The 15,154-nt window shown below is 45.7% G+C and overlaps 1 protein-coding gene across 5 annotated transcripts in view; it reads left to right on the forward strand.

Moving 5' to 3' along the window:
* Nucleotides 1-15,154, forward strand: part of Ldlrad3 (low density lipoprotein receptor class A domain containing 3) — a 227,897-nt gene that overhangs the window by 59,211 nt on the left and 153,532 nt on the right. For 3 of the 5 annotated variants that reach the window (XM_051184082.1, XM_051184083.1, XM_051184085.1), the window contains exon 2: nucleotides 12,499-12,645. In XM_051184082.1, coding sequence (XP_051040039.1) covers nucleotides 12,499-12,645 — 147 coding nt within the window. The remainder of the gene's footprint in view (nucleotides 1-12,498; nucleotides 12,646-15,154) is intronic. The other 2 variants (XM_051184086.1, XM_051184087.1) reach the window with 1 other exon arrangement.

Genomic DNA, 15,154 nt, shown 5'->3' on the forward strand with positions numbered 1-15,154 from the left:
ACAAGTAGCCCTTAGGTTCAGGGACTGGGAGGCCAATGGTAATGCCATGAGGGATGGAAGAGGGCGGGGACCAGCTAATGCTAGGGATTGGAGAGACAGGGACCTGCAGAGCTGTATCCTTCTTGGAAGTGAACCATGGTCTCAGTGTTCATCAAGCCTTTTGACTTCTTGCCAGGGCCTTCATTCTGAGCTGTCTCCATTAGCAGAGATCAATGCAGTAGCCAGAAGACCAGGAGCTAAACTGTGGGGCATGTTATTGAATTTATTGAAAAATCATTTCTTAATGAACAGTTCACTTCTTCCGTTCTCTCATCTCACCTAGAATGGTTCTATTTTATTCGGTATAGGGTAAATCCTTGTGCAGTTAAGATCACCTGTCTTCTAATTACTAATCATGTAGCTACATTATAGTGGTATGCCTTGGGAAATGACATATTATGTATCTACATGACACCAAGTTTTTATAGAATAGTAACTCTTTAATAGTGAATAATAATACCTTTAAGAAGTGAGCTGTGGTTAATCTTATGGCCTCTATCTGTGTGTTGTCATAAAGTAGATGAAAACCTGGAAGTTTCCATTCAGTTTGTACTTTTTTTTTTTAAGTGAAACAGTTCTTTTTCCTTTGGTTATCCATGGAGCTTCTTAGGTTAGGGTTTGTTTTGTTTCCCTTTTGTAAATGGGTACACTGAGTCATGATGTCGAAGCTGTTCTCTGAGGTTGTGTGGAATGGTATTGGCATTTGGGGCATCTGGGCTATCGTGTCTAGAATGAGTACTCTAGGCTTAGTTTTTGTTTTCTTTCTTTTGAGATAGCAGTTCACTAGGTAACCAAGGCTGGAACCTAGGTCAGTTCTTCCAGTCTCAGCCTCCCAAGTGCAGGGATTATAGGCATGTCCTCCTTAATTTTAAACTTTGTTTTCAGGGTGGCTATAAACCACCTTTCATAGCCTGGAAAGCCCAAACAGGTTCATCCAAGGGTTTCAGTTCCCTGACTCATCAGATCTGACATGTCTCTTGCACAGGTAAATTGCTCTGAGAGTTGTGATCCTTGAGGACTCCCACAGTAAGTACTGCTTAGTTCTAGTGCTCACTAGATGTTCCCAACAGTATTTACTCAAGATGTCAGTTAATTCCTCATGATGGAAGGCCTGTTGTCAGCTCAGTGGGAAGGGAGGGTGCCACGTGAGCAGATTGTAGAAGCGAGATGGACTAGTTTAATGGATTAAACTACTTAGGAATATTTAAGAAGACACATTGGTTAATAGGCATACTACCCTTGATTGGTGGTAACAGACTGGTGTTGATAGGTGGTAACAGACTGGTGTATCACCCCCCCTATTTTTCTCCCCCCCATCCCTGGGGCAGAGTTCCTTTCCTAATAGGAAGTGATATGCCAAACAATTGTTCATTATTGAGTACATAATGGAAGGTAGTGGGTAAACAAACTGAATTGGAGATGCCTTTGAATCCATAGGGAATGGGAGGCAGGTCTGACCCCTAGCCCTTTGGATATATTGTCTCTGGTTGTTGGGGTACATGGGACCTGTCATTTCTTGACAGCACAGGTCAGGACTAAGTTTCCCCAGTAGCCAGAAACCTGGTTCCCAGTTGCTCTGTATTAGACAGGAGGAAAAACCTCCTGTAGGAAGACCTCCATGTGAACCCTGACATTACTTTTCAATGTTGAATAATACATCTAGAATAGGGAGATGGTGTACATTTGTCTACTGTTGGATACATATCCACAGAGACAAAGGGGGTGCATTATAGAGAAATGACTTAAACACCATCTGCCAGTGCCTAGCTTTATAAATGGGGGAACTGAGGCTTAGGGTGGAGAAGCAATTCCAGATTCTTTGGAACAATTGTTCCATGTCATAGCCTGGCTGCAGCTCAAGATTCCCAAAGAGCCCCCTCCTCTATCTTGTGTGGGACACTTGTGTGTGTGTGTTCATGTGTGTGTTTGCTGGCAGCATGCACATGCCACATGCCACAATGCTCTTGTAGAGGTCATAGGATAACAGAGAGGCATTGTTGTCTACCTTGTTTGAGACAGGTTCCTTGTTTTGTTCTGCATAAGCTAGGCTAGCTGGCCTTTGAGCTCCCAGGGATTCTCCCGACTCCGCCCCCTCCCATCTTGCTGTGGAAACACTGAAATATCAGGTGCATATATTATGTGGGTTTTTAAAACTTGAACTCACGCCCTCATGTCTGCACTGTACACTCTTTGCCCATGGAGCCATCTCCTGTGCCGGAGGGCTCTTGAATTTCTTAGGAGCTGAGATGATTACAAGAGTGAAGGTAACATTGTTTGCTTTTGGATCTGAGCAACACAGTCAGATCGTCCCAATTCCACCAGGCATTCCCTTGTCCAGGCTCTTCCCCCTTTAGAGGGCATTATCAGAGTCTGAGTAGTCAGTGAGAATGAGTGGCAGGAAAGGAAGAACAAATAGGGCTGTTTCCCGAGCTCCAAGTCTATGCCACCTGCTGTTGTGCATGCTTCATCCATCCACCCTTGGTGCTGTGTTTGTCCATCTAGCATCTTTCTATCTCTCAGCAGCATTGCCAGAGAGGTGGAGTTTTCAGGCTCAGAGAGGGGACTCACTTGTCCAAACTCACACAGTTTTCTTAAACCTTTGAACTAGGGTGGAGCCTGGGTCTGGTTGTTCTTCCCAGTAGAAGGGGTGGGAGGAGGGTAAGGTGCAAAGGCTGGCTGGTCTTCTCCTGGCTGTCCCTCCTCCCAGGCCACCTCTCCTGTGTTCCAAAGTGGCAACAGCCAGGGAGCTCTACTTAGCAAATCCCAGCTTTTTGCCCACCCCCTCTGAGCCTGTCTCAGCTCAGCTGAAGGATGGGGAGACATAGGGGCCTAGACAGATTCAGCTCCTTAGAATTCGTGTCTAAAGCGTCTGACCTAGTCCTAGGCTTGGTTATTTTTGCCTTTGGAATGCCATGGCTTAAACCGTGGGTGGGAGAACCAGTCTGGTGGGAGATGCTTAGTTTTCCCTCCAGGATCCAGCTTGTACCCTGCAACTGTTGCCACCTTTCAGAAAATGAAAAGAATTCATAACAGAGCAAAGCTCTTAGATGGGCGTTGTCACATTTGCAAGGTCTTGGTCTTTTTCAGTGTGACACTTGTCCCTTCCATCTTGTATTACTTTGCAGTTGAGGTTGTTTTGAAGTTTAGAGTACCATCCATATTTGGTATCATTTATCTTTTGTAGATATATTAGTGTAGTTTTCATCATGAAATGTTTTAAAGTACACAGAAGATTACCAAGAAAAATCCTTAGCAAGCTCGTATGCTCACCACCCGCTTTCCTGGGTTCTGCTTGATTCAGACTACTGAAAGAAAGGCACCTGGGTCCTCTTTGAGTCTGCCTGACAGAGGCAGCCATGACCTTGAACTTGGTAGTCATCCTCCCCACCTGTCCCCTAAATTGCTCGTGTCTGAGATTAGTGTGGATGACATTCTGCAGCTTGCCTTTGACGTCCTGTTAAGTTTCCCAGAATTATCCATACAAATTTACTTCACCCCAGTTCATAACATGAAAGCCCTGGCTGCTTGTCACTGTGTGAGAAAGGCGTGTGTTTTCTCTGTTCATCTGATGAGCATGTAGTGGTGTGGTTTTTTGTTTTATTTTGGTTTTGAGTCCAAAATAGAGGACAGCTATTTTGAGGTAGATACTGTCCGCCTTATTTTTGAGGCAAGGTCTCTGTTTCTTCTGTACTGCCTATGTGAGCTTCTGGCCAATTCTGATGTTTTTGCCTCCTGTCATGATGAAGGAACGCTGAGACTACAGGTAGGAAGCTGCCATATCTGGCTTTTTATTCCCTTTTAAAATTTATTTATTTATTTATTTATTTATTTATTTATTTATTTATTCATTCATTCATTTATTTATTGTTGTTTAGGTCCCAGAGACTGGATTCAGGTCGTTGGCTTACAGTATACTTCCTTTCACTTGTTTAGCTTTCGCACTAGGCCCAGCTTTGCGTTGTTCTCTTGTGCCACCTTATGCACTCACTGTCATATTCATTGGCTGCCTAGGATGGTTATCTCGAACCTTGTGTGCTGCTCTCAGGCCCTCTTCAGAGTTCCCAAGCATGTGTCATGCCTGGGTCCCACCATGGTGTTCCACTTATTGCAGCTTTAGATTTTTGCAAGTCTAATGGTTGTGGATGAGCGCTTTCCTGTTGCATTAATCACCCTGTGATTACAGTAATGTAGCATTCCTTCATCAGTAGAAGCACCTGTTCCGGATGCTTTGTCTAGCCCTGCCCCCCCCCCACCGTTACATCGTTTGTTTTCTCTTATGAAGTTTTGCAAGAAGATTCTACATAGCCACACCTTGTGATCCCATGGTGAGCATCTTCTCCCAGTGGATGGGGTATCTGAAGCGTGTTTATAGTATTTATCAGTGACCTGGAACACCACCGTTTAATACAGTTGTATCCAACTGCCTTTTCCTTTCTGGGCTGTGCTTGTATCGAGTCTTAGTTCAGAAATCCTTCATCATCAAAATGTGCTTTGGGGCCAGAGTGAAGGTCATTTTGCTTTTCTGGCTCATTCCCTAGCTGGCATTGTTATGTTGCAGCCTTGCCTACAGTGTGGGAGGGGACAGGGGCCTTAGTGGGAGCAGATGGTCTGCTGCCCAGTGGTTCCCAGTGACTGTGGAGATGGCTGCACTGGTCTCTGGGTGCCTAGGGATAATCTTGGTCCTGAAGCACAGCCCTTACTCTTGACCTCTGCCTATATCTAAGCCTGAGCGAAGTGGTGATTAGCGTTATCACAATCCTAGCCTGATGAAGTTGGTCAGAAAGCTGCCCCTTCTCCTGCCCTTCAGCTCAGCTTCACTGACCCCCTCCTGCTGTTGCTGCTGGAAGCTGCATAAGCAAAAGGTTGGGGGAGGGGAGTATTGCACTGGGCTCTTTTTGTATCAGCCGTGCAGCCCACCCTTGGTGAGGGCATGGATTGGCAGGGAAGGAGAACTGTTGGACATGTATTTAAGCTCTTTCCTCTGCGCCTCTCTCCCTGGAACTTAGAAAAGCTTCATTCTGCAGATCCAGTACCATTGATCCACTGGATTGTATATGGCAAAGCAAAACTGAAGTTCAAGGCAATTCAGATAAATTCATGTCAGAACTAAAGTAATGTCTGTGGGAGTCAGCAGGTTCTGTCCCCATAACTGGTCAGCAGCCATCTGTGGGGTGTCTGGATGCCTGGCATTTGCTCGTTGCTAGGGACACAGCAGCAGAAGAGCGGAGGTTCTCTGAGGTCAGGGAACAGTAAGAACAACCTCCTTTTCACATGGTGAGTGTGATGGGATGGACATACGGCATAGTTGTTGGTTGATAAGTAGCTGTACCTGCCTGTTACCTGTCATCTGATGCTTCCTGATCACAGGTTTAAGTAGTTTTTAAAAATGCAAAAAAGCAAACAATTACAATCCATTTTGATTAGCTTTGACTTTCAGTTACACAAAAAGTTCATTATCCTCCATCCCAGAAAGAGACTCATTCTTCCCTGTGGTAGACCCCTGAATACAGAAAATTGCTCTTAATGACTTCGAAGACTTTCGAAAAAATCCCACCAATGAAAGATTTTTGGGATACTATTCTCTGTCTTATCTGAGCACATGTATAATAGCCTTAGCCCAGCTTCGTGGCCTGCACAACCGAATTATTTCCTGTTTGACCTTGAGTGAGTCCTGTCTTCAGTCTGTTCCTTTATCTATAAAAGGGGTAGGGTGCCTGTTTCATGGGGTTCTTCTAAGAACTAAAAAAAAAAAAAAATGGCTGTTAAATCCCTGCCACATTCAAGTGTTTTGGCAGATGGTAGATCTTCCCCACTGGAAGGCCTAAAGTAAGTACCCAGTGTCTCTAGGGCTGTTAAAGAAGCCAGAGGAGGGTTGAGCCAAGGCCCTGGTGTGGCTCAGGGTTTAACTTGTGGATTATATCGCAAGGAGCTGCAGGCCATTGGACTGTGGGCATGAGACCTCACAAGGGCAGGATCCTACTGGCTCTACAGTTCCCCCAACACAAACATCATTCCACGTAATTTGTCTCATGAAACAGTGCATAAAAATGAAAACATACATTAAAAATATAAGCAGTAGCTTCAGCCCTAGAGGCCACAGGTCCAGGTAAAAATAATTTATGAGCTGACTCCTTGGCGAAACTGTCAGTTCCTATACTTCCTGCTGTGACCATCCCTCGATCCCTGAATATTAGTCACTGGCTTCCTTCCCAAACTTATTTTGTAAGAAGGAAACAAAGCATTCATCATCTCAGAACACTTCCTGGGAGAAACAAGCCATGAAGTGGTGTGATGGGCAAATGCTGGGCAGATAACTGTATTCACTCGTTATCCTGGTGACCTGTCCATCCTTAACTTATTCCTGAGGGAAACTGTGTGTGATTTTTTTCCTTCAGGGCCATGGACCATGTTTGTAGTACATTTGTGAATATTAAGAGTCATTTATCCTAGACCAAAGTATGGGGTCATTTTATCTTTCTTAGCAATATGCCTGAGTGATCTTCCTCAATCAGATGGGTAAACTGAGGCAACGTTAATGGAATAAGCTCATGAGGTATGGGGAGTCTATATTAACAAGGTTGGGGGCCTGTTTAAACTCAGGTGCTTGAAACCTGGCCAATTGCAGACATTCTTGTGTGACTTCTGCCTTCTTAGTGACAGCCAGATGCTCCTATATCCAAGCTTGAACAGGAAGAAGACATTTGTGTGATGAGGACCAAATGGCTTTTGGAAATACACAGGACAGATGTCTGAGGTTCTGTTTAGTGCTCATACCACATGGGAACAGTCCAGAGTGGAGGAGCTCTTAAGATTTGTTCTAGGTATGGTTGTAAACAAATCACTAGGTGGCCTAAACCTCCTGTGGGTGAGTGTATGGGTGTGTGCATGTAGGCGCGTGTGCGTGCGTGCGTGCGTGCGTGTGTGTGTGTGTGTGTGTGTGTGTGTGTGTGTGTGTGTCTCAAGAAGTGAATCACAGAGAAATCGGTGGGTCGTGAACTTGCTGGCATCTGGCAGTAGAAGTCTGTTTTGACCTTTTGAGAGGTGGTAGAGAAGGTGTGTCTGAGATCTGCAAGTCCAAATGTCAAGCTGTGCGTGTGTGCTGCACACATGAGTTTGTGCATCTTGTTCTGTTCATCTGGCCCACAGATACAGACTGTCAGGAAGTGAATGAGAAGAATGAAAGACCACTGGGCAGAAATCAGAAAATGGAGCCTGCTGATTGTTTGCAGATGTCCATTCAGACTGCACCGTAAAGGATGCTGCTAGGGAGAGAGGCTGAGTAAAGAGCAATGAGAGACGCCAAAGGTCTCCAACTGCCTGAATGTAATTCCCATTTCTCGACTGGAAAAGTCAGTTGTCACTAGCTGATTATTCTGGATGATTGCAGCCCAATGTAGCCCTGCCTGGAGTTTCTAGTCACCCAGTTTTGTTCCCCACATCGAGTAGAGAGTTGTGGGTCGGGGCCATTGAAAAAACTGTAGCGATGGGCTGCTGCCTTGTAACAAGGAAGGGCTTGACTTTTATTTTTCCATCCTTGTACAGATGGTGTAGTTATTTTCAGTTAAATGTTGTACTGCAAATGGAAACAGGCAACTCCTTTTGGTTCTTTGGCTTAATGAAAAAAAAAATGAAGAGAGGAGAAGAAAGCCAACTTTGTGCTAATGTTAATTTTTTATTTAAACATGTTCCAAGACACAGAGATGGGATACATATTGCTGCCACTGGAGAGCCTGACAGTCAGTCTGAAAAGATTTCTAACCTCCTTTCAAGCAGACAGGGTTACTTGTTCAGGTCCAGATGCCTTTATCCCTTATCTTAACTATGTATGCACAGGTCCCATCCACATGCTAGGGACATGAGGTAAGGTTGGTGGGGCAGTTCAGGGATGGGGATTAAGGTACTAATACCATGCCTGCTTTTCTTCTTAGAGTTGTCAAAGATACATATGGGAGAGCTGGAATGACAGATGCCTGGTGTGCGAGCCGAGCAGAACAGAAACTGTGCCAGTGGGGGTACATTCTGCCTAGCAGGAACATTAGTGTAGAGGCAACCCCCAGCACAGGCTGGGATCCAGCAAAGCATGGGACACGAGCAGAGGGATTAATGGAAAGATCAGCTTCAGGCTGGTTGTCTGGGATCAGGGTCTCAGACCCCACTACGCTGGGGTCAAAGGATGAGCAGGAGGAGGCTAGCCTATTGGATTAGATTTCCATAAGATTGTTTGGTTTGAATGTCAGAGATTGCTTGTCCTACAGTTGGGGAGATCTGAGATCAAGCTGTCAGCAGGAGTGGTTCCTTCTCGGTCCCTATTTGCTTGGTTTACAGATGGCTGCCTTCTCTGTGTGTCTTCATATTATCTCCTCCACATATGTCTGTGCTCTAATTCCCATTTCCAGTGAGGATACTAGTTGTGTTGAATTAGGGCCCTCTCTAACAGCCTCATCTTAACAAATTACTCCTTAAGGTCTCTGTCTTTAAATGCACTCCCATTATGAGGCGCTAACAATCAGGCCCACAACATCAAATTTTGGAGGGATACAACACAGCCCCAAAGACCAAAGGACAGGTGGGCTGAGACTCTGCTGGGTCAGCCAGCCATATGTTTGGAAGCCTGCGGGCAGGGACTACACCCACATGACACTGGTTCTAAAGGGCATTGCAGGGGCTTCACAGGTAGGATCACACTGGGCTCTCTAAACCAGGTGACAAGAGTTCAGATGTATCTGAAGGGCCCAGAGACACCATCCCCTTCATTGAAAAACAAAACAACAACAACAACAAAACAAACAAAAAATCTCAGTGTGAAGAGAAGCAACTGTGGGAGAGTGAGAACGGCTGGCTAAGTAGCAGGTAGGCTTAAATAGGTAATTCTTTGTCTTGGGACTATTGACATGTCAAGCCAGACGGTTCTTTGTTGTGGTGTGATAGAATAGGAGAAATGTAGTACAACACACCTGCCATTCCTAACAGTCAAAGCCACATGGTTCTTTAAAGCGCTAGACCCTTCCATGCAAAGCTACAGCCCTGGCCCTTCCATGCTAAATGTCAGTAGCACCTTACACCTAGTCATGACAATCGAAAATGTCTCCAGGCCCCGACTTATGTCCCCACAAAATTCTTACTGTGCAGACTGCTGGTTGAAAAGGGGGTAAGAGACAATGGCACAGGTGCCACTAGGCTAGTGAGGCAGCTGGCCTGGGCTTGAGGGAGATTTAAAGATAGAATCAACAGGATCTTCTCTTGCTTTGGTTTCTTCTTCTGTTTGATGATGTCAGTTTCCTAAGGCACTGGGCATGTGTCTGTTGTTTCCACTAGGCAGCATGTCTCAGGACTGGCAGGACATTTGTGTGTAACGGATGTAACTGATGGGATAAGTTACCTTTGAACCCACCCAGCCATTCATCAGGTTCACGTGTTGCCAGTCTCATTGATGCTTGGAACAGACTCTTTGGAATCTAATCTGGCCAATTTTTCTGGTTCCAGAAATCTGTTTATCAGAACAAGATTCCACAGTTGTAGTGGCTTTTCCTGGGGTTTTGTCTTCCAGGAGTTAGCTCCACAAACTCAACTCGAAGTGATTTCCAAACAAAACCAAATGACAGCTCTGCATTCCACAGCCCTGAGGAAGCCCCTGCTGCCTGGTGATTCTCAGAGCAGTTGTTCTCCAACAGCTAGAGTGTACATGGGAGTTGGGGGTAGGGGTGTGGAGGTTCTGGGCTGAGCATGAAGTATCTGGCTAGAATCTACCATGTGACTGCTTTCTGGGTTTCCTCCCCATGGGCATTCAGATTTCTCCCTGGAGATAATGAAGTTCCTGTTCATTCTTTTCAGGGTTAGTGGTGACTTGTGCAGTTGCCTTCAGAAGAAGGCCTGTGTTGACTCTGCTCTGTGGAATAGAACATCCTGATGGATAGTGTGGCAGGGTGACACAGTGTGTTTGTAACTCCTACCCATCAGAATGGCATGTCTTTTATTTCTGACCCATGCCCCAGGCTGTGCTTCCCCATATCATGTCTTTGACTCTGTTCCTTTGATCCAAAGGACCTTTACTTTATATCAGCCTCCACTGAAAATGCCACTTCTTTCTTGGAATCCTCCTAGCTTGCCTTGAATTCTAGCTAAAAAACCCTGGGGTGCTAGTCAGTGCCTATGTGAGTGTTTGTGTTCTTGTGTCTATTTAAGTGCACAAATGCACATGTGTTTATGTGTGTTTGGGGGTTTACATGCATGTGTGTTCATGGATGTGTGAGTGTGAAGGTCAAAGCTAAGGAAAAACCTTAGCTGTTGCTTCTCAAGATCTGTCCATCTATCTCCACTTCCCTTGGGATCATGGTTGTTTTGGGGGATGGGATTCTAGAGATTGAACTAGGAATCTCATGATTGTATGGCAAGCACTTTACCAACTGAGCCATCTCCCCAGCCCCCCACTAACTGGCCTTTTAAAGTAAGGAAATATCATAGTCTTTGTGCTATTTAGGAAGATTCTTCTGGTCAGAAGACAGATTAAGACTTGGGGAAACAAATTGTAAGGCAGGAGGCAGATTTGGAAGTTGTAGCTGGTGGTGATGGCCAGGGAATGGGAGCTACATGGACTAGAGTCCTACTGCAGTGACAGAGAGGGTTTGGCCACGTGCAGGGCTGATAGAGGGAGCAGGGAGTAAGGGTTGTGATGTACTTGGCCTCAGTGAAATCTTTTGCTGTAGCTTCCATCTTGGAATGAACTATGAAAACTCATTTCTGAAGAGCAACATGTATATGTGTTGCTAATTTAGTATCGGGTAGCAGATGGTCTCCAAAAGGAAATCCACAGCACAGGGGCTTGTTTGATGGCTGTGTCCACTCCCATTGGTTCAGGCTTGCTTGCTCCAGTTATAAAAGTACTTTTAGTACCACTTCAAAAGTAGCATTACCAGACAACCATGCTTCTTTGTGCATGAAGTATCTGGGCAACACTCCACAGAGAGAAATTAACAGAGGAGTGTGATGCTAGCAGGTGAACAGCAATTTCCTAGGAGATGAGGTGGCATGAAGGGTGTTCTAGGCATAATTAATAATAATAACGAAAGGAAAAAGGTGCATAGCAGGTGAGCGGTATGAGGGAGTCAGGAGGGATCTGAGCACTGATCTGAAGCGACTTCCTTTGGCAAAGCTTGTGAAAGAAGAGCTTGAGCCTTGCTATTTTGTTACTCATAAGTAGCTCTAGAAGGCCATGTTCCCAACACCTTAGTGTCAGTAAAGTATTTGGTGTACACATGTCCTTGCGTCTTTCCTTCACAGCACAAGTGCCTGGTCATAAATGCCTAGTACATGGTTATTGAATGACTCGAGGCAGTTAGAGCTGCAGTCTGCTGGCACTGTTCTTTTTTTCCTTTTCGTCTAACACCATTTTGTTTCTAAGTGGCTACTTCTCTCCCAGCCTTCAATCACACTGGCTCAGCTTGATGTGACTTATGAGATCTTGGCTCTCTAGAAAATTCACCCTCAAGGTTCAAGGTGGATAAGCCCTGTACCCTCCCCTACCTGGTAGCATTAGGTCTCTGTTTAATTTCCTGACTAAGGGCAATGCTGAGTAGGGCCCTTGGCATTTATGATTGTTCAGTGGACTTGAACCTGAACCTTGGAACTTGGTCCTAAACCTCTAGTAACTCTTGGGTAGTGTAGTGATCAGGACAGCCTCCTGGGGGTTAACAGGTCTGAGTACAGGTTTCACCTTGGCCTTTCCTACACGGACAACATCAGGCAGGTTCATTTGTAGATCAAGGTATCCTATTTCCTGCAGGGAAATGATCTCCTGGTATTCTTGCCAACTTGGCTCCAATTCAAGGACTCTGTGATTGTAGGGGCTGTGAATCTGGAGCCTGGAAGGCTTGCTACTGCTGGGGATATATGGGGTTCAGTGCATACTCCTGTCTGGAACTTTAAATTTTAGATGTTGCTGCTGAAAGAACATTTGGGTTTTCTCACCAATATTTTTTTCTGTTTTTTTTTTGTGTGTGTATGTGCGCGCATGCACGCGCATGTGAACGTGTACAGGTGCGCAGATATAATGAAAGCCAGGAGAGGGAGTCACAGGCAGTTATGAGCCAGCATTGCGTGCGTGCAATTGTAAGCTGCCAGATGTGGATACTGGAAACCAAATTCTGGTCCCCTGAAAGAGCCACAAATGCCCTTAACAATTAAGTCATCTCTAGTCCCATTTCTCATAGATCTTCATGAGAGAGATGAGCACTTGTTAAATGCTGGACACTGTATGCTTTCTTTGCATTGCTTCTGCTACTTCTTCAGCATCTTTGTACTGAGGTGGTCCAAGGTATAAATATATCTCATTGGTATAGAAACAGAGCCAGAAAAGCAAAGATACCCAGTGGAAGTCTCCCCTGGGCTGAGCATCAGTCCTTCCAGCTAGGCCCTTGGCTGTGGTCACTGTGCCTCTGACCCCCTGTCCTCTCTTTCTTGCAGAGAGCCAGCTGCTCCCTGGGAACAACTTCACCAACGAGTGCAACATCCCAGGTAACTTCATGTGCAGCAACGGGCGGTGCATTCCAGGTGCCTGGCAGTGTGACGGGCTGCCTGACTGCTTCGACAAGAGTGACGAGAAGGAATGCCGTGAGTGGCTGCCTGTGGTTGCGGGCAGGGGTGGAGAAGGGCGGGATTCTAGGCCAAGAGCAGGACATCTAGTCAGACTTCATCTTGTGCCCTATTTGCTGTGAGCTGGTGGGCCAGCTTTCCCTCTGTCTTTGAGCAGTGTGGTCTGTGCAGAAGTGTAATATGGTAGAGGAGCCCTTGCTTGGGTGAGCAAAGGAGACCCTCTTCCCTGGATGCTGCCCTCACCTTCAGAACCAGGCATTATATCCTGGGGTGCCTCTCAGTCAAAAGGACTATATATGGCTGCCTTGGTCCAGGGCTGGAGACTCTCTGAATGTGTGGTAGAAATCTCTCAGTGATTCTTTGTGGATTAATACAATGTCAGTGTCCTGTACTGAGGGGATTCTCAGCTCATGTCCCTATGCTTCCTTACCTCCATTTCTCTGTAGATGGTCATGCCCTGGGCCTTCATTGGCCCCTCCCCCTTTTGATGAACACCGGTGTGGTATGGTCTCTGTGGTCCTCCCCACTCCACCCCCTTTTGTCACCTCTTACCCATTTTGTGCTCTTGAAACATGCATAAGGTCTTGGTTGAGGATGATCCCTAGGAAAGGAGGCAGGGTGGAGAGTGCAGGGGTTGGGATGTCCAGTGACCATCCTCCCTTCCCTGAAGAGTCTTTTCTTCTTCCCCTGAGTTGGTCTCAGCACAGTGAGCTTGGCTGTAGGTCATCCTCCTCGCATCCTGGCAGGTAGGCAGCATCAGGAAGTGTGGCTCTGGCTCATCTGATGGGTACCTGCCATGGAGCCATACGTCTCTGCTCTGTCGGGAGGCAGTCCACGTGGCGCTTGTGTCAGGAAGACTCTATTCTGGCTCTGCTGTGGCTCTGGGAGCCAGCTGAGGACAAGGCACTGGGAGGACAGGAAGTTGGACATTCAGCAGAGCTGTTCCTGGGGTATGAGGTTCTGTCTGTGGATGCACAGGAAGGAGCTCGGGGTTTGGAGCCACCACAGGAGCCAGATATTCCCTCTCTAATGGTGTGGTCATGAAGACATACTGCCGCCTGCTCTGTGGCTGGCCTCTCACCTGGTGTGGGGTACAGCATTCTCCATGCCTGCTTCTGCTCTTCAGAGGTTTGGGGAGGGGAAAACTGGGGAGACTTGGAGGCTGTATTAAATCTTGTTACATGTGATTTATCTCACTGAATTGTTAGGCCTAATACATTCTTCTTATTATTCTTTTCCCTTTTTTCTAAACTGCTTTTTTGAGAAATATTAGGTCTCTTTCATTGTTTCCTTGCTTCTAGCATAACTTTAAAACTTCTAGAAATCTAGCATTTTTTAAATTGAGTTTCAAGTGTGATAGAATGTATGAGCCTTGTCTTCGGCCTGGCTTTAAGGAGCATTAAGCAGTCTCTTAAGAGTATAGAGTTGCCATGTTCAGGGTACCTTGTGCTTTTGAACAGTAGTTGATATAGACTGTTATTAGCTAGCTGGCAATATTCAGCCTATGAATGTATAAAGGAATTCAGGATTAAGCTGGTCCAGCCCCACCTCTGTCAGTAGCAGCAGTAACGTTAATGACTTCTTTGGAAGTCTCTGCCTTTGTGGGTTCAGCCTAGTATATTAGAATTCATGAAGAAATGGGCAAAGGTGGTGGAAAGAGAATGTTTTAAAAAAAGGGGCTGTGCCAGCAACTACTTGGAGCTATTTGGTTTGGTTTGGAGCAGGTTCATGTCTGTCTTCCTCAAGTCTACTCATTTCTCCAAGTGTGGTAGAGACCCAACAGGCATTGCTTAGTCTTTTGATCCAAACATAATTAATTTTTTTTAGCTATACCTACAAACACATTGCCTACCTAGTTTTTTCTTTAAATTGCCTGCCTAGCTTTTGCTTTAAATTGAGAAAATAACTCTTCAAAGTTTAGACAGTAAAGGGAAGGGGAAAGTCCCTTTTCTAAGAGAAATTGAACTTTCACTAACTTTCTTTCATAATCTTCTCTAGTCTAGGAGCTAAGTGTGGGATTTAGAGGCAGATCATCTAGCCTCCAACATAGTCCTCTACTGTATCCTTAGGGGAATATGTGATCTTAGACATGTTTCTAGAATATTCTAAAGTAGAATCCATGGTGGGATTAAAGAAAGTTCTTTTTCCTGATAAGACCCCAGTTTTGTCCTCTCGCAGTGGGAGCAGGAAGCCTTCTAATTGTGAGCACCCTGGTGATGTCTTGGTGTGTGTGAGCACCCTGGTGATGTCTTGGTGTGTGTGAGCACCCTGGTGATGTCTTGGTGTATGTGAGCACCCTAGTGATGTCTTGGTGTGTGTGAGCACTCTAGTGATGTTTTGGTGTGTGCACTGGAAGCACCAGCATGCTGCCTATGTGCCATGAGTGTAAGCACAAACTATGTTAAATAGTTGCCACAGGGGTGTGATTGTGTGGCTTTCTTTTTCTTCCCCCACTTTCATGTGTGTGTGGTATGTATGTACATGTACACATGGAGGATATTGGGATCATCCTCGTTGCTCTTTCCTT

Source organism: Phodopus roborovskii, unplaced genomic scaffold (assembly GCF_943737965.1).
Source record: "Phodopus roborovskii unplaced genomic scaffold, PHOROB, whole genome shotgun sequence".
In the NCBI taxonomy this organism is placed as follows: Eukaryota; Metazoa; Chordata; class Mammalia; order Rodentia; family Cricetidae; genus Phodopus; species Phodopus roborovskii.